We start from the raw sequence: 18961 nt of genomic DNA, 5'->3' as shown, positions 1-18961 counted from the left end.
TTACTGATATTAACTGTCTTCTGAGTGAAAGGACTTAATTAGACACACTTTAAACATGCTTCTGTTATTGTCACATCAGTTTAGATTGTAAACTTAGAAGAAAAGGAAGGTCTTAAGAATCAGAGAACCTTTGGATTAAAAGAGTTTTAGAGGTCCTCTGATTCTACCTTCATTTACAATTTTTTAGTTTATATATTCTTTTATATAGTGCCTAAACACATGATGTAACCAATAACCACATAAAGATAAGTCATAAAGATGGCGTGCAAAAATACTACACTGTGGTGGGACTCCCTTAGCCAAGTTAAGAACTTGCTACTCTTGTTTATTAGAGTCCCATGAACAGTGGTTTCAGTACAGGGAAAGAGGAAGTCGAGTTTGTGTGAAATCTCTGGTAAGGTATGTCCAAGAGGTGAAATACAGACAAGTCTACTAAAAGTTAATGAAAGGATGGTTCCTTTTGGAACCTTCCTTTTGGAAGGATTTTTGGGATGGACTCTCCCAAAAATTCATTAAGAGGCATCCACTCAGACCTTCCTTACCTAAGAACAAACGAAGAAATGCTATTGCAGCAAGTCTTACAGAGGCATGCCAATCAGTTCTACTTCTCAGAAAGGGCAACCTAGGAAAATGTCTAATTCATGTTAAAAGACAGAATTGAAACTAGACTTCCTAATTTACCAAAAATTTTTAAATTCTCAATGAAGTTTGTAAAACTAGCATAAGAAGCAAATCTAACTTCCTGCTTTTGCTTCTCTTCTCTAGTTACAACAAATTCAAGTTTAAAAAAACTTTGCAAGTTAGGATCCTTCCTCGAATACCAGAAAATGAATGGGCGGGGCAAAGCAGTATCTTGTTCTTTTGGACAGAGTAACTGAGTACTTTTCTCTCCCAAATGTGTGTGTGTAATTTTTTTAATTAAAAGCTTATTAGAAATAAAAGAACAGAAAAAAGATTCCTATTAATTAAGTTTGCTTAGAGATCAAAAGATCAGGTATATACACAAACAGTATTAGAAATTAAAGTGTCTTTGCTTCCATTAAAGTACAAGTAAAAAAAAAAAAGAAAGTTTCAATTGGAAATTATTGATATCTGCCTGACTTTTATAGGTAAACAATATTCAATTGATACTATTTACAAAGATACATACCTAAAGAATAAGGTCACAAAAAGATTTCAAATAAAAGGATATAAAAAATGCTATGTAAAAACCAATTAAAAGATAGTTGATATAACTATATTATCAATAGATAAAATAAACTTTAACAAAAAAAAACTTTATCAGTAAAGATAATGAGTACAATTGAATGAAGAAGGAATGAAAAGGAAAAATTCACCAGGAATACATAATAGTTCAAAACTGTATGTACCTAATAACAAAACGGGCAAAAATAAAAGAGCTGACAGAATTAAAAGGAGAAATTTATAACTTAATAGTCACCATGGGAGATTTTGAACATATCTCTCTCAGTGATTGATTAAGCAGACAAAAATTATTTAGGATATAGAAAATTTGAATATAATTATAAGCTTAATCTAATGAATACAAGTAGAACTTATACTCAGCAATTAGAAAATATACATTCTTTTCAAGCACATGTTATATATAAAAACTGACCATAGATAAGGCCACAAAAAAATCTCTACAAATATCAGAGAATTAATATCATGCAGGTCATGTTTGCTGATCAAAATGTAATTAAATTATAAATCACTAATAAAAAACTACTGAAAAACACATTTACAAATTTTAAATGCACTCTAAATAATACATAAATTTTGTTAGATAAGATGCAGAAATGAATGACAATGAAAATATGTTGCAAAAACTAATAAAATAGAGACCTTTGGCAATATTAAGAAAAAAGATAAAGGCACAAGTAAACAATAATTAGAATGAAAAATTGAACATAATTATAGATAGAATAGAGAGTTTTAAAAATCAGAGAATACTATGAAATGTTTGTGGCAATTAATTTGAATACTTAAACAGAACATTTCCTGAAATATATAATCTATTTCAGGGCTGATTTAAGAAAAAAAACAAAAACATAACCAGACCTATCGTCACTAAAGCTTGAATGTACCGTCCCTTTTGCTGTCTCTCATCAATAAAAAAGTCCAGATGAGTTCTATCAAACACTCAAAGAATATGAAATGCCAGGTCTTTCACAAACTGACCCAGAAAACAAAAAAGAGGAAATGCTGCCCTATTCATTTTGAGACAAATTAAAACTTGGACAGTATAAGAAAGAAAAATTATAAGCCAATTTCACTAATAAGCATAAATGCAAAAATCCTAAGTCAAGGTCAGCAAACCAAATCAGCAACGTAGGTTTTTAATGACTAAGTTAGAGTTTGTTCCCCCCAGATTGGGGTTTGTTCCCCTCAACAATGCAAGGATAATTTAACATTAGAAAAATTTACAAATGTCATTTGCCATATTAACAAATTAGAGGATGAAAGATAAAAAAAATCTATGATTCTCTCAATAGATGTAGAAAAATCATACAATAAAATTAAATACCTATTGATTAAAAACACACATGTACACAAACGGAAACTCTTACCAAATAGAAATTCTTAACATGATTTTTTATAAACTTATCTACCAAAAACATCACACTAAGTCGTGAAAAATTAAAAACATTTCCCTGGAAGTTAGGAATAAGACAAAGATGCCTATTATTCAGCCCCTATTCAATATATCCCTGGCCAGTGCAGTACAGCAGGAAGAATAAGCTGGAAAGAATCGAACAAAGCTAAAATCACTTGAATATCTTATGCTTATCTTACAGAGAAAATCTAAAATAATATGCAACAAACTAAAAAGAGAGCTCAACAAAGTAGCAGGATACAAGATCAACATACCAAAAAAAAATCAATTTTGTTCCCATTACCAGCAATTAAAAAATGTAGTTTAAAAAAAAAAAAAAGAACTATGAGAACAATGAAAAAATAAATAAATAAAACTATGCAGAAAATGACAAATGTTACTGAAAGACATAAAAGAAGACTTAAATCATCAACATGCCATATTTATGGATGGGAAGAATCAATGTCAAAATGACTTCAGTTCTCCCCAAATTAAATAATAAATGTAACACAAACCAGAATTCCAACAGTTTTTCACATGTTAGAATGAAGAGCCAAGGGTAGCCAAGATATTCCTGAAGAGGATGAAACAGGTCATGAGGAAGTCTTCCCTGCTAGCTATAATATTGAGTTTATTATAACTTAAATTAGTTAACACACTATGGCTTTGGCTTAGAGATAGACAAAATGACCAGTGGAAATGATCAACAAGCCCAGAAATAGAACAATACAGAACTAGAAACTTGACATATGACAGAGGTATCATTACAATCAGAGGGAAAGGGATAGAAATAGCAATATGTAATGTCGGGGTAACTGGTTATCCATTACCAATGGTGGGGGGGGGAATTTAAATTAGATCTTATTTCATACAAGAGGTTTAAAAGCTAATGTTACAAGCAAGATTTTAAATACTTTTAGAAGAACATACACGGGCCAGGTGCAGTGGCCCATGCCTGTAATCCTCCCAAAGGAGGCCAAGGTGGGAGGATCCTTGAGGCCAAGAGTTCAAGACCAGCCTGGGCAACATAATGAGATCCCATCTCTTAAAAAAAATGGAAAAATTAGCCAAGCATAGTGGCACACACCTGTAGTCCCAGCTACTCGGGAGGCTGAGGCAGAAGGATCGCTAGAGCACAGGAGTTTGAGATTGCAATGAGCTGTGATGATGCCACTACACTCCAGCCTGGGCAACAAAGTAAGATCCTGTCTCAAAAAAAAAAAAAAAAAAAGAACATATAGGGGATGATCTAATGACCACCAGTTAGGGAATGAGTTCTTAATTAAGATATAAAAAGCATAAACCATAAAGAAAAAGATCAATACATTTGACTACACTAACACAAAAAGTAAATCTCTTTGAAGTGAAAAGAAGACAAATTATAGACTGGGATATATGTGCAACACATTGAACTAACAAAACAGTGAGTGTTTGGAATATCTTCAAAGAATAAATTGACAAAAAGCAAGTAACCCAATGGAAAAATGGACAAAGTACATGACCAGTCACTTCATAGGAAAGGAAATCTGTCAGGCTAATAAACTTATGAAAAGATACGTGGCCCCATTAGGAATCAGGAAATGCAAATTACAATGACAGTTCACATTCATCTGATTGATAAACATTTTAAAGTTTGACAATACCAAGTGTTGGTAAGATGAGGAGTCATAGGAATTCTCCTACACTACTGGGGAGACTAAATTGGGACGACCATTTTGGAGAGCAGTTTGGTAATATCCAGCATTTTCATTCCCAGGAATATACCCTAAAGAATCTCTTTCACAAGAAGATATGTAAAAGGTTGCTCACTTTAGAATTGTTTATAACAGGGAAAATTGGAAATGATCAAAACTCTCCTAACAGGAGAACAGATCAATAAATCACCAAGCATTCATCCAGTGGAATTCTATATGCAGCAGTTAAAACAAATGAACTAAACTGCACATATCAACATGGATACATCTCAAAAACAAAGAATTGAGCAAAAACAGAGGAAGGTGCAGAAGTATACATAAACTATAATACTATTTACATAAAGGGTAAAATGCACTAAACAGTATTATATATTATTTATGGGAATATGTATAAATTAAAGGCATAAACATATTCATGGCAATGACGTACACCAATTTTAGTATAGTGGATGCCTCTGAGGAACAAGGAAAGGGAGCAAGTTTAGGGAGGTATGTGTTCCAGAAGATATTCAATCATATCTGTAACATTTTATTTCAAAAATAATATCTGAAGTAAATATGGCAGAATGCTGGGTACATTGATGTTTATTATATTATTCTCTGTGATTTCCAGTATGTTTAAAGTGTTTTTATTTAAAAAGTGAATAACATTAAACTTCAGAAAAGATTTTTTCTTAATGATCGATAAAAAACCTAATTAAATACTAAGATTTTAATAAAATTTAATCATAAATATTGTCCAAGTTCTCATTGTGAAATATTTAAGTATGTGTCCATATTATAAATAAATAAATAAGTAAAAGAACTATCTAGACATAAATTATAAATACCCTGATTACAGGGTAAAAAATATAAAATATAAACAGACACACATGGATAAAGATCGGAAAGGAGCACTAAAAAAAGAACACACACTTTTAAGCTGGAAGAGTTTGGGGTGAAATATGTTTAAATATTTTTACTTTTTAAATCTGACAGTGAAAAAAGTTGTTAAAATAAATGTATTATATACTTCCTGAAGAGTTTTTACTGTAAAAATAATATAGCAGCACAGATTTAAACATAGTGCTCTAGAAATGCATAGTAAAAAGTAGTGAAGTCTTTTTAGGTCTTCCTCTGAGTTCATTTTTTCTGTTAAATGACCAGGTTAAACAAACAGGCACACAACGAAATGACTTGGGTCAAATCACTATCACCATCCAGTTTTCACGGGCAATGGCAGTCAAGAAGTCGCCAGGGAGTGATATTTTGCTATCCCTTTAATTAAGGCGGGGCTTTTAAAACTCATTTGTTCCATTCGTGTCTCAAATCAATCAGATGAAATTCACCTTTTACGTGGCCTGAATCCTGATAGCTCAGCACACTTGATAGGTAATTTAATCGTGTCTGGTGTAGATGAACGCAAACTCAAATTAGCTGCTGAAAGAGTTGGTCTTCTCAGAGATAGCTGTGCTTTTCCACTTTTATGCAAGAGCTGAGCTTCACCAACTGGCTAGCTGGAGGTGTTATTAAAAATTTAGTGAAAGAAACAAAGGTGTGCTCTGGTGTCTCTTGTTACCCTTTCTACTATTACTCCAGCAGACAAAAGGCATAGAACCTGCCTCATGAATAATGTGACATGGAATATTCACAATCTATTTTTAATGGAGTCAAGTAATAACATTAAGAGAGATATTTGTGATCTTCAAATTTCACACAGCAACCGGCACAGTAATTTGTTTTGATTCTGAACTGGGAATATCAAGATAAATTTTTTCTAAAAAAAGGCATACGGTTAACATCAAAATTACTACTCTTCATTCATACCATAAACAGAGATAATGAAAATGGACCAAATGTTCCTAATGTCATAAGGGAAGCACATGATAGGACAAACACCTAGATTTTAATCAGTTCTACTTACCCCTCAGTGCAACTTCGTTACTTTTCAAATCAGGTTGGAATAACCAACCAGTATGCAAGGTGACTTTTATGGGAAGGGCGTTTGCCATCTTTATTCCTTGGGAGGTTTGTCTCCCAGGACACTAGGAAGTGGTTCCTGGATGCTGCAACTATTCATTACCTATCAGTTCTGAAAAACAATCTTAAACTGTATTACAGAGAAAACAAATTTAAATTTGGAATGAGAGTAAACTGACATGGAAAGACATGGTGTTGGAAATCGAGGACAGCCAAGGACTGAGATTTGAAGAGACTGGAAAAAGGCAGTGCCCAAACCCACCTTTCCCACCAACCCGGAGAGAAAGCCCTGTGTGTTCCATTTGTTTCCTAGGCGCTCAAGCAATTTCTCTTCCCTTTGTGCTATAAAGAGCAGGGCCAGCTCATAGGATGAAGCAGTTTATTTTCTCTGATTACTCACTTGCCATCTCAGCAAATACTTTATCTCCTACTATGTGCCAGGCACTGTTCTGGGACCTGAAGATTCAGTAGTGACCAAATAAAGCTTCATAGGACATTGTCCTCACCGCTGTACCCCACCCCCTACCCCCTAGAACAGTGCCAGGCACACACTGGGTGCTCAATCACTGTGTCTGAAATTGATTTAAATGGAAATTGGCAATCTGCTGGTGGTCACCATGGGCCAAGCATACCCTGAATGGCTGGGAGGTGCTAAGAGCACTGGTGGTAGGGATTCAGGCCATGACCTTGTTCTGGTTTCATTCTCTTCACAGATGCAAGCAATTCCCACAGATGGGACAAGCCAGAAATAACCCAGATCCCAATTTTACTGATCCTGATGCATCTTTAGATTTGTGACTTGCCTTAGGTGAGGCAAACTAACCGTCTCATACGTTTTCTCCTCTCCATTCTATACAGAATCAAAGTAGTCAGGGTTGGATTGGGATGGCAGAACCATATCCACATTTTATGGTCAAGGAAACTGGTATTAGGGAAGTCAAAAGATTTGCCCAAGTCACACAATGTGTTGGTGACAGGGCCGTGACTAAGACTCAAATCTCTGGACCTAAGGCCAGTGATTTCTTTATTCATCTGGGAGCATTCTGACCTGTTTAAAAAATAAAAAAACAAAACAAAAACACTTTGAAATTCCCAGAGGAAAGAGCTTACGTACCTGTGGGACCATCAGGGACTTTACAAGGTAGGAGCTTAGTTTTGTACCCTTTCTATAATAGTTTTTCTGTTAAGAAAGAAGTGTCTCTGAGGTGTGGAAGAAAAGAAGAAAGTATATGGAAACCAGAGCAATAGGATTTTACTTTTCTGGATGCCCGGCTTGTCTGCTTCACTCCTGTACTCCACTGCAGTTTCCTTCAGGGCCAGCTTCCCCCCAGACTAAAACAAAGGTCTTTCTCAAGTTCACTGCCTACATGAAAGCAATCCGTAATAGTCTTAACACTTTATTAACTTAAAACATCACTCTAATAAATATGTATTAACAAACATAATGCACTCCGGAAGATCTAAAAACATTTACAAACCTCATCAAAGTAAAAATATCACTTTTTCCCTCTGTGGTTCACATGGAGGGTCTGAGTTGTAGACAGAGCCTTCACCCACATGCCTGCTAGCTCAGACATGTTAAAAATATCAGCTTAACAACAAAAAACTGAATATACACATGAATCTTTGAAGTCATTGTTCAGCTACTTTTTGTTTACATTTGATAAAAATCCAAAAGAGTCAAAGGCAAAGCTCAAGATTCTGTGTTGTCTTCTCAGAATTCCCTCTGAGGGAAAGAACAGATACAGCCAGTTGGAGGCACAACTGTTAGCTTTTGAGGGGCAGGGCTTATGACTTTAATCTCTGCTCCCGGTACCTAGCGTGGTGCCTGGTACCTCGGTAACTCACAGGCAATGCTCTGCGCTTTTACCTCCTGCAGCGTGGACCTCTAATGCTCTCTCATCGCCACGTCCACTTTGCTTCTGCTCCTTCTTGGGACAGGCTTGACAGTGCATCTTGTGATTTCGAAAGTTTTAAATTCCTTCCTCAAATCAGTTTCTGAAGCAGTCTTTGAGGGGGAGAAATGATTCCTCCAAGATTTACAGGCAGTACCCAAAAGAAAGGGGTCAACAGACTCCCCAGAAGGAAAAATAAAAATAACACTCATTCTTCTTTCTACATAAAAACATTAGCATGTGTCCCCATTGTAATGGTGATTCCTCATCTTCCACACAAGTGTCTGGGGTAGACCAGGCGGAGGGAAGAAACCTGAAGGACCTTCCTGTTGGTGGAGCAGGGTTGGGAATGTGAAGGACTGTGGGGCCCAAGACTTCATCTGATTCCCACTTGACTTCATATATTCAGGTGTGGAGGAGCTTCTTTGTGTCCAAAGCCCAGTAAGTCCTTTGTTCCCACTCTGAGCTGAACTTTGAAAAGTTACCTCATCCCCTCTGGCAGCTCCAGGAAGTAAGGCAAAGGAGCACCTGGGTGGGATCTGCAGACTGGACCTGGGGGGCCTGAGAAGTGGAAGGGGGTAGCGGCAAGCGGGGAGGACGCCCTCTGTAGTGTTGTGTAGCTGCTGCCTGCAGCCAACCAGGTGCTCACTTGAGCCCATGCTGAGTCTCCCGGTGCCTCCGGAGGTCCACCTTCCTCTGGAAGCCCTTCCCACAAAGATCACAGCCGAAGGGCTTGAAGCCTGTGTGTTTGCGGCTATGGGTGATGAGGTTGGAACTCTGGCTGAATGCCTTGCCGCACACCTGGCACTTGTGGGGCTTCTCACCTGCGGGGATGGACGGGGGAGGGGAGAAGTGTGAGTCTATGATAAAGCTAGAGGGGACCCACTGTGACCCACATGCTCTTGGCAGCAGCTGGCTGCACCACAGTCTAAGGCCTTCAAGCAACTTGGAGGGTGATGTGTTGCCAACATGAACTGACTCCCAGCCTGCAATGCGAGTCCTGGGAAGGCATGGGTGCACCAGGTGAAAGGGAGACTTTCTGAGTGGGGGTTCCCAGCCAAAGGCCTCAAACCGTTTCCTGCTAAACGGAAACAGAGCAAAAGCCATGGTCCCACCCCCACCCCAGGGAGGACTCCTTTGACTTTAGAAGCAGAGAGCACCCAGAACAGATGTTCAACAGGAGGGGGAGGGGAGGAGCTGTTCTAAAGCTGTGTGACTGTTCTAATTCAGAGGAAGTTTTCAAATCTGAATTTCCAAGTGGGTGTTAATTTGTATGGACCAGTGAGCCTGTCTTCTTTATTACTCTTTATTACAGGGTCTCACTCTATTGCCTGCGGTAGAATACAGTGGTGTCATCGTAGCTCACTGCAGCCTCCAACTCTTGCGCTCAAGCAATCCTCCTGCCTCAGCCTCCAGAGTAGCTAGGACTATAGTCATGTGCCACCACACACGGGTAATTTTTAAAACTTTTGTAGAGATGAGGTCTCACTATTACCCAGGCTGGTCTTGAACTCCTGTCCTCAAATGATCCTCCTGCCTCGGCCTTCCAAAGTGCTAGGATTACAGATGTGAGCTACCATGCCTGGCGTCTTTCTTACTCTTGAAGGATAGCAGAATGTATCTGAAACATGGACATTTCTCAAAGTCTTATTCTAAAAATCCACATTTGGGCCACAAAGTATTTCTTGAGGTAGCTGATCCTTTTCTGTCTTGATTTTACTTTCTTTTTATGAGGTTAATCACAGGATTCTTTATATATCAGCAATTCTTCACCATAAATTAATAAATAACAGAAAGAACATGAGGAGGTTTTGTCACTCTCCCCATCTCACATGTTGTTTAACATTTGGGTAAATGGCATGAATTTCCAAATAGCCCCAGCATGGCATTATAGTCAGGGCTGAGCCCTGGAAAAAATGCAAAAGAGATGAAGTTTTTATTTTGAGGAACCCTCTGTCCCTCTTGTACTTCTTTCTACTTTCAGGCTTCAGATTTACTTGATAAGGAATCACCCATCAAAACTTATCCTATCCCTTTAGGGTCAAACACATCTAAGAAACAAATTCTATTAATATAATGAAAGTCTTTGATAAGGGCTTAATGTTTCATTCAGTCAAGATCCTAGTTCCATTTTGATAAGTGTCCTGAATACCTTTACTTATAAGGAGTGAATTACATGGAAATTTCATGTAAGGGGGAAAGATTAAAGTAGGATGTTTTTCTGGGTTTTCTGATGAGAATATCTATACTGCCTAAACATATTTACAAACATCAGTGGTGGGTATTTGAAATATATTGTGAGGAATTGTCAGAAATTCTGGGTCTCATGTAAATGTCTTGCTGACTATTAAAGAGAATGCTCCAGGCTCCCCCATCTGCACATAAAATGTTAGGGAAAGAGTCCAGGATTGGAAGCCGGAGCATTCCATGGCTCCACGATTCACTCAGTCTGACTTTTGGCAAATCATTGAATCTCTCTGAGTTTCAGGATGGTAAGAACAGTTCCTTCTACTTTAAGGAGTAGCAGCAGGATCAAATGAAATGATAGCTGTGAAAGCCCTTTAAAATTATAAAGCATTATAACAGGTAAGGAGTTATCATTACTATGGCATAAACTTGCTAATATTTTGAAAAGGGCAATAAGTGAATAGCAGCTTTCTGTATCTACCAACCTCCATGACTCTGAAAGTAGAATGTGATAAACCATGTTCAAGAACATAGACATTTGCGAAGTCAGACAGATTTGAATTTGAGCTCTGGCCCTGTCATTTGCTAGCAGTGTGACCTTGGGCGGGTTACCTAGCCCTTCTGTGCCTCATTTTCCCCATCTCTAAAATGAGGGTAAGGAGTAGTCTCTACCTCTCAAAGATGTGAGCATAAAATGAGATTATGCATTTTAAAAGTGCTTAGCAGAGAGCTTAGTAATATTTGCCATTGTTTTTTCCTCCTAAATCAGAATGAGCTTTTAGACTCCTAAAAATGTAGTCAGAGAGGCCACTCCTGAGTCCCTCCCCCAAAAGGCTGGGTGGGAGCATTAGAGAAAGTCCTCAATCGCTAGTAAACATTGAGAGCAACGGAGAGAACCCTGAAGCGTCATATTTCACCCAGAGCAGGCAGTAGTGGAAGCAGCTGCTAAAGTAGAGGAAAATATTCTTCCCAGGGACAGAAAACCTGCAAGCTGACCTGCCGAGTGGTCTTCAGACACAGCCCCAAGTCAAGGCCACTCTGGGGAGAATCACGTCTATAAATGAATGTAAGAGAAGCTTGCCTCTTTGTTTTCTTTAACACACAGCAGTGATTAACTCCATCTGGAAGACCTCATCCACCACTCATTAGGGCCAGAATATCATAGAGAAGGTGAGTTACAATACATCGGTTTCAGAATGTTTCCTACAAGCCAAGGGCCTTCAGCTCACCCGTGTGGATGAAGGTGTGTTTCTTCATATCTGACTTCTGGTGGAACCTCTTGCCACAGTACTGACAGGGGTAGGGCCGGGTGTCTGAGTGGATGAGCAGGTGTGTGGACAGTGTAGATGACCTTTTGAAGCTCTTGCCACAGATCTTACAGTCAAAGCTCCGTTCCTGCAGAGAGAAAGATGCGGCACTCCTACTGCTGTCACCTAGGCTGCCACTCCCCTCACCATAACCTGACTCTAAAATCCCCAAATCCAGCACTCTCCTTCCATATAACCTGTCCCATCATCCTCCCTGCCCCATTTATATCCAGTCTCCACACTCCCCGCCCTTATCCTTTGACACCCACCACCCTTCAACATTTTTTCTACCAAAACACTTTTTACCCACAAACCTCCACACCCCATGGCAAAAACATATCCACACCCTGCTTTTTTGACACCCATTTACACACACTTCTCCACCCTCCTCAGCAAAAGGCTTAGACCTCAGTCACTTGAGATGCCCCCCTCCCCCAGCCAGTGTGGGTGTTGGGGGAGATGGACTGATACTCTTTTTAGTTGATAAGACTTTGTTCATTTTATTGTTATCATGTTTATTCTTTTTTCTTTCCTAGAGGTAAAACTCACAAAATTTTTAGTTAATATGACTTTGTAAGTAAGCGTTCTCCTATTCTAGCTAGTTATTAGTATATCGATTTGCTCATCTACCCTCTGTCTCTCAGCTAAACTGTAATCTCCACGCGGGCAAGGACCTTGTGTGATACAGGATTCTCAAGTACTTGGCACCTGGAAGTTAGGCAACAGATATTTTCAAACGAATGAATGAAAGAAGAGCGGAGTAGATATACTACTGGGTGCTCTGAATGAGCTGAGATCCTGCATTTGCAGTTGAGAGGGGTCAATGCAGATTAAGTGACAACTATTTGATGAAAAGAAGCCACAAAAAGCAACAGCTAATAAATCTGATATGTCAGCAGCACGAGTCCGTGCAAACCTTCCTCAGAGTAATGATTGAAATCGTACTTTCCAGGTTCACAATGATGAGACACCAAAATCTAGGCTGCCCTCAAGTCCTGAGCCGGCCACCACCTACTTTCCCCACATATCTACACCAGGGCAAGGGGACACTGTGGAGGGGTTGGGGGAGAAGACTGGAAGCAGTTGGGAGAAAACAGCCAGGCGGAGAGCTGCTGGTGCTGCACGGAGAGGATCCCCGAGTGCAAAGACCTAAGCAGGGCTGCGCTAGCCGTGCGCCCCGCGCTTACCTGCGAGTGCACGGCTTTGTGCTGCTCCAGGCTCACCGCGTGCCCGAAGGTCTTGCCGCACATCTCGCAGGCAAAGGGTCTGGTGCCGCTGTGGGACCTGCGCACGTGCACCTCGAGCCCGTGCGGAGTGGAGAACACCTGAGGTGGGTGGGGCCGGGGAGAAGGCCGCTGAGAGGGGCCGCGGGGCGCGGGGGCTGGAGGGGCGCGGGCCGGGGATGCGGGCGCGTGGCCAGCGAGGCCGGGGAGTGCGAGAGCCTCACCTTGCTGCACTTGATGCACTTGTAGGAGCCGCCGCCCAGCAGCAGGCGCGTGCACAGCAGTTCGGACTCCACCTTGACGCCAGCGCCCTTGTCCCGGTGCAGCCCGTGGCCACGCTCTGAATACAGCCCGCCCGCCGCTGCTGTCGACCGCTCATACAGGCCGGCTGCCGCGGGCCCGAAGTCGCCGTAGAGCCCCAGGCCCGCGCTGCTAGCGGCGCCGCCCCCTGCGCGACAGCTCCCTGGCGCCCCAGCCCCCGCGCCGCCCGCAGCCCGTTCTGGGCCGTACAGCGCGGCCGGGTGGCCCGGCTCCGGGGTGCGTTCGCAGAAGAGGCCCAGGCCCGCAGCACGCTCCAGGGCGGCGCACGGCTGGTAGCTCTGCACCAGGTGCCGCAGGTCAGAACCCGCCAGGCCGCTCCACGAGTACGGCTTAAAAGGCAGGGGGAAGGGCTGGGCTTCGTCCAGCGACGGGCACATCGACTTCTCCGAGGCTGTGGAGGCACAAGAGGGCGTCCGGTCAGGCTTTAGACGGCGGGGTGGAGGCCGCCCGGCGGCGCCTGAGGGCTCGGCGTGTTTGCAGACGGCGGGGCACACAGAACTTGAGCAGAGCACGGCCGGGGGCTGCGCTAGCTGCTGGGCACGCCCCCGGGTAAAACGCGGCCGGGGCCCTGGGGTCTCTGGGGCGCTGGAGGCGACAGGGCAACAGACAACTTAAATGACCTCGAGTGAGGAGAGAGGTAAAATCTGTGCGAGGATAGCGGCAGCGCTGGGCGTTACGAGGCTATTTAGTGGCTGAACCCTGGCACCTAGAAGTCCCATGGGGAAAGGTGCGTCAGTAAATGCTCAGAGACGAGCTATACTAGAGGAGAAGGCGGCGACTGTTCCGGCCCTGGACAGCGCTCCTGGGCGGAGGTCCAGCCACCAGCGCCGGCACTCTCCCAGCCCCTACGTGTTCTTAATCCTTTTTCTTCCCGGGATCCATGAGCAAGGAGGGAGAGAGTCAATAAAATGCGGCCCCGGACTACCTGAAACGTATATATCTGAAAAAAACCGGAAGTTTCCTCAAAGTTAAGTGTCCAGAGCAGGTAGCAAAGGGGCAGCGGGAAAGGAGCTTTGGGCTTGAACTGCCCACCAAATACTCCCCATTCCCATTCCTGTTATAGTTTGATGGAGGGAAAAACTAGAATTTCTCAATTTCTCAGAGAATGATTTTATAGTTATTCATAAGGTTTAGCCACCACCTGCAAGGGCAACAGTTTTCTGAATCCTCAGCCTGCTGCACGTCCACCCACGTGAATTTTGCTAAAACTAGATACCAAACGAATCTGACACAAACACACACGCACGCACACACTCCCATCCAGGCTTGCCTCTTCACTGAGAGGCTGTACCCCGAGTTTCAGTCGGAGGCGTTCCAGCGGCACCCATTCCTTGCCGGGCCATTTGGTGCACAGCCAGGAAGAACCCTCCTGCCGCGGGCTCCCAGACGCACTCGCTGGAGCCATGGGTTTAGCCAAGTCAACTCACTGAGTGTGGAATGGGTAGTGGTGGTAGTAGTATCTTATAAAACTAGTAAATATAATCTGGATATAACCGGCCCTTGGCAGAATCGGTCTGGTCTGCTCATTCGTTCCCGCGGCCAGGACCCGAGACACCCCCCGCGCCCCCGCCCTACCCCCCCTCAACGTGCAGTCACTCGGTTTGCCCGAAGCTGGTTTGCTCTCTAAAATGAAACCCAAGGCTGGTCCCCTGAGGCTGCGTGAACCTGGCAAAACGAAAAATGAAACAGGCCCCCAATCGGCCCCTGCGAAGACCAAGCAGCAGGCTGAGATTTTCGTCCCGGACCGCTTCCGCCTGGCGCCTATCCCTGCCAGGCCCAGAATGCCCAGGCCTCCGTTTGGTTGAGGCTTGGAGGTCTAGATTCTGGGATCCTAGCACTTTCTAAACAATCAGCTCTGGTCAGAAAACGAAATGTCGACATTGCTGCCAGTCGAGACCGCTGGTTTGTTTTCTCTCACCGGCCAGCTCTGCGCAAACGCGTGTAAGGGACAAGCAGGCAGGGTCTCACCGCCTTGGATGAAGGCAATAGATCGGGCGTGCAAGTTGTCGGGGGCCCAGAGAAGCCGGATGCCTCCCCACTGGGCTCCTTCCCGCAAGAACAAGCTCCCTGCTCCTGGAAAGACTCTCCGTCACCCATTTAGCATTTCTACACCCAAGGTCATGTCGATTCCCTCCTCGCCGCGGGGTCCCTGCGGTCCCCGCCCTAGGAGCTCCCAACGGGCCCCTACCTGGAGACACGGAGGGCGACGGAGGCCTCCAGAAGTCCTCAAACTCCGAGCTCTGATCGCAGACGCTGTCCTCGCAGCTGTCTGGGGACCCGGAGGCTCTGTCGGGGCCCTCGGTCAGCTGCGACTCGGGGGACAAACGGTCCCGGGCCTCCGCCTTAGCCCCGCCTGCACTCGAAGTGCTGTCTGCGGAGAGGAGGCAGGAGAGGGGTTCAGGCTGGGCGCTGCTGAGCCTGATGGTTCTGGAGCGGCGCCCTCCAGACCGTGGAACCGAAGCGTCCCCTCTCCTCCCAGACGCGGCCGGGAACCTTCCCGGATCCCAGGGCAGGCGCAAAGAGGCGGTAGCACCCAGGCGACAAGCCCAGGAAGAACCAGGACAGAGGAAACAAAAACGGCAGCGAAGGGGGCGTTGGGGCCGCCCTCCCAGTTCCCGGAGAATGGTGTGGCCGGGTGCAGAGTAAGCGTCCCTGAGGGTAGCCCCGCCTGGCCCGCGAGCGCCTCGCACCTGCTCGGCTGGGCGTCGGTACATTCTCCAAACGGAGGGAATAGTCTGCTCCTGGAGAGCGCGGCTGGTGGTAGCTGTGAGCCTTCTTGCTCTTGACGAGGAATGAGCGGGGCATGGTGGCTTGGCGCTCTCCCCACTCCGCTCAAGGGTCCCTGGAGCAGCCGTCAGCCCACCGTCACTCCGAGTGCTTGCTCAGCTCCAGCCCGGCAGAGACCTGAGAGGGGAAGAAAACCGGGTGCAAACGCAAGTCAGCACCCCCCGGGCCGGGGACTGGGCACCCAGGCGGAGGGAGAGCGTGGGCCAGAGAGGAGTAAAGAAGGGCCGCGGGAGGAGGGGCTTGGCCCCGCCGCGCCGCGCTCACCAGGTGGCACTTGGACAGGTGGCGCGAGCCCGCTGCCGCCGCCGCCACTGCCACAGCTCAGCTGCAAAAACTGTCCTGGGGCCCTGGCTCAGGCCCCTTTCCTCTGCCCTGCCCACGCCCCCCCACGCCCCTCCTCTTCCCTAGCAAAGCCAGTTCCCGAAATCAAACTCTCCGGAGAGTGGTAGTCCCCAACGGATCGGTTACCCCAACTCGACCTGCTTGGCTCTGCTTTGCGGCCGGGAAGGGAGGGTGGAGACGCGCGGATCAGTTTAGGGGCCGGGGATGCGTCAGTGGTCGAGGACCCGGAAGGCGCAGGGAGCCAAGACCTTCAGGAGCCCGCTACAGACTGGAGAGAAAGGGGGACAGGGGCGGCGCGCACTAGACAGGACTGAAGGGCGGGGTTGGGGGGACAGTAGCGGAGGGACCGGGGGCAGCTGAGGCCTGAGAAGGGAGGCGGGAGAGCAGAGGGACAGGAAGGTGAGGGGAGTGGCCGAGGATCAACCCCCGCCCCGGGAGAAACTCGCATCCGGTAATCCCACTCGCCCCTCACTCGTGCCCCACGTGGGGAAACAGTTGGCCCCGGAGCTGCAAGTGTGGCGGGCACAGGCCGGAGCCTCGTCGAGACACCCCAGACGATAGAGACCTAACCTCGGAAACCAGGTCCCGGGAAAAGGCCTTTTCCGTTCTGTCCCCCAAAATCTTGTCCTAGGGAAGTGGAGCCCGATCCGCGCAAGCTGACTGGGAAATGCGCTGTGTCCCAAGTCCGAGGTGCACCGACAGTTTAGAGGACAAATAAGACGCCAGAGCTCTCAGGCTGCACTGGCAGTAGCCAGAAAGCCGGGGTTCGGGCGCGAGCCCCAGGGGAGCTAGCTGTCCGCTGCGTCGCTCTCGTTAACCCCAATCAGTTCACCTAATCCTGGGTCGAAATCTGAGCCTGACGGGGAGGAGGGGCTGCGCCTCCAGCTCAGCTCGCGGCCGGCGGGGGCGGGACCCCGTGGCCAAAGAGGTCTGGGGTAAACGAATCTGCCTTCCTGCGGGCTGAAGGCGATGCGGTCTGAGTTCACTCACGAGCTGCAGCCCATTCGGGCTCAGCAGCTCTCTTTGGCCTCGGCTGGTTCAGAAACAAGGGCGCTGGGAACTCTGGGCTGGGTCAGGACCCCCAGTCCTTGGCCTTCGCGCAGTTTAGACTGCCAGACTAGGAGCCGCTGGGCGCCCAGGGCCAGAAGCAGGGCACAGTATAAGTCCGTCCGTTGGCGCTCTTGGCTCAAAATGAGTCTTCAGGGACTCAGTCCGTGGAGGTTGCACGCCCCCTTTTCCAGATCCGCAGCCTCGTGGTGTCCCCTTCCCCAGAGAAGGAGTGGGGACAGACCTGGGACAAAAGACAGCTGGGACATGGTCGTGGGGCCCCAGCGATGTTTCCCGCGACCTAAACGCTAGAATGCCCCTAGGGGTGAAGGTGCCATCCGCCTTCGTCTGGACTGGCGTCCACGGCTGGGTTTCTGCCGCTTCCTGCACTCCTTGGCCGTACAATTAGACGCCACAAACGCTAAAAACAAGTCTTTAAAAAACCATGAAACTGGGAAGAAAAGGAAAACGGGGTGAAGCTATCCCAAGAGTGTCACTGCAGTTTAGACCTGCATTGGCTGGGAGCAGGGCGGGTGCGGGGCGGGGTCGTGTCCCGGAGACATCAGACGCCTCGTGGCCTGTGGGTCCGCTCGCCGGCGCGGGTGCGGGGCGGGGTCGCTGTCAGCAACCGCGCTGGATCTGAGCTGGCAGGGACCACGAGAGACCAGGCGAACCAGGCGGCCTGCCCCCTGGGCTGCAAACCCATGCCTCCCTCGCTCCCTGGCCCGCTTTGCTGGTTGCGGGGGTGGTGATGCAGGAGGTAGAGGGTGTGAGGGCTGAGGGCTCAGCGCGTGGGAAGGCAACCCCGCGTTGCAGCTGGTGGCCGCGAGGCGGGGCAGCCCCCTCAGCGCGCGCAGGCCCTCCCGGCCTCTCCTCGTGATCTGGACCCGGGAAGGCGGGAGCTGAAGGCGCTGAGGGGGCGGCCTCCCAAGCCCAGCTCCCGCCGGCTCCCCACCAGATGTTTCCTTCCCGGGTGGATTCCGCTCTCCTGCTGAACCACTGGACCGTCTGGCACGCCCCCCGTGCTCCAAATTTCCAGTCCTGCTGCGCGAGTCGTGCCCTAACCCGGTGACCAGAGCTCTCCGGCTCACGCACAGCGGCCGGCGGCAAGTGGGAACCCGGCTGTGCCCTCTGGTCGCCCCCGCAGCGCCAGAGACCTGCGGGTCTCGGTGGCCGACCCCCGCCAGGACGGGAGATGCAGAACTGGCTCAGCGGACCTACCTGCGGGGTCAGGGCGCGGGCGCCGCGCTCCTAAAGTTTTCAAACGGAATCTTGCTTTCGGGAGAGACCGCTCTGTGTGTGTCTCTCTCTCTTTTTTTAATCTTCTTCCGAGCTCAGCCCCCAAAACCACAAGCTTCACTTCCTGAGCGTTACAGAGTAGCTCGCATAGCCCTCTTAGACCTGCTCCCCAGCCTCCCCCCACCCCGGGCGGCCGGGCGGGCTCCTCTTTTGAGCAAGAGGTTGGGAGGCGGGCGGGGGGCCTGCCCTTCCAGCCCGCGTCCTGGGCGCCCCTTCACGGCCCTCCCCGCTTTTTCTCTGTGGGACGGCGGGGGTTGGGGGAACCCGTAGGTCCCGACCTCAGGCACTAGAAATGACTCGAAAT

General features: G+C 46.9%; 1 protein-coding gene across 1 annotated transcript; it reads right to left on the bottom strand.

The window, feature by feature from the left end:
- Positions 1 to 8718: 8718 nt before the first annotated feature.
- Positions 8719 to 16292, bottom strand: GFI1 (growth factor independent 1 transcription repressor). Its single transcript, XM_012661075.1, has 7 exons — positions 16234 to 16292; positions 15873 to 16086; positions 15371 to 15553; positions 13086 to 13573; positions 12826 to 12963; positions 11561 to 11726; positions 8719 to 8968 (listed from the first exon to the last, which is right to left on the bottom strand). Exons 2-7 carry the CDS (start codon positions 15985 to 15987, stop codon positions 8790 to 8792), a joined length of 1269 nt encoding a protein of 422 aa, XP_012516529.1. The 5' UTR covers positions 15988 to 16086; positions 16234 to 16292; the 3' UTR covers positions 8719 to 8789.
- Positions 16293 to 18961: the final 2669 nt, after the last annotated feature.

This window comes from Propithecus coquereli, unplaced genomic scaffold, assembly GCF_000956105.1.
Source record: "Propithecus coquereli isolate 6110/MARCELLA unplaced genomic scaffold, Pcoq_1.0 Scaffold7, whole genome shotgun sequence".
NCBI classification, from domain to species: Eukaryota; Metazoa; Chordata; class Mammalia; order Primates; family Indriidae; genus Propithecus; species Propithecus coquereli.
Note: the sequence above shows the minus strand (reverse complement) of the source record. Positions and strands in the feature narration are given on the sequence as shown.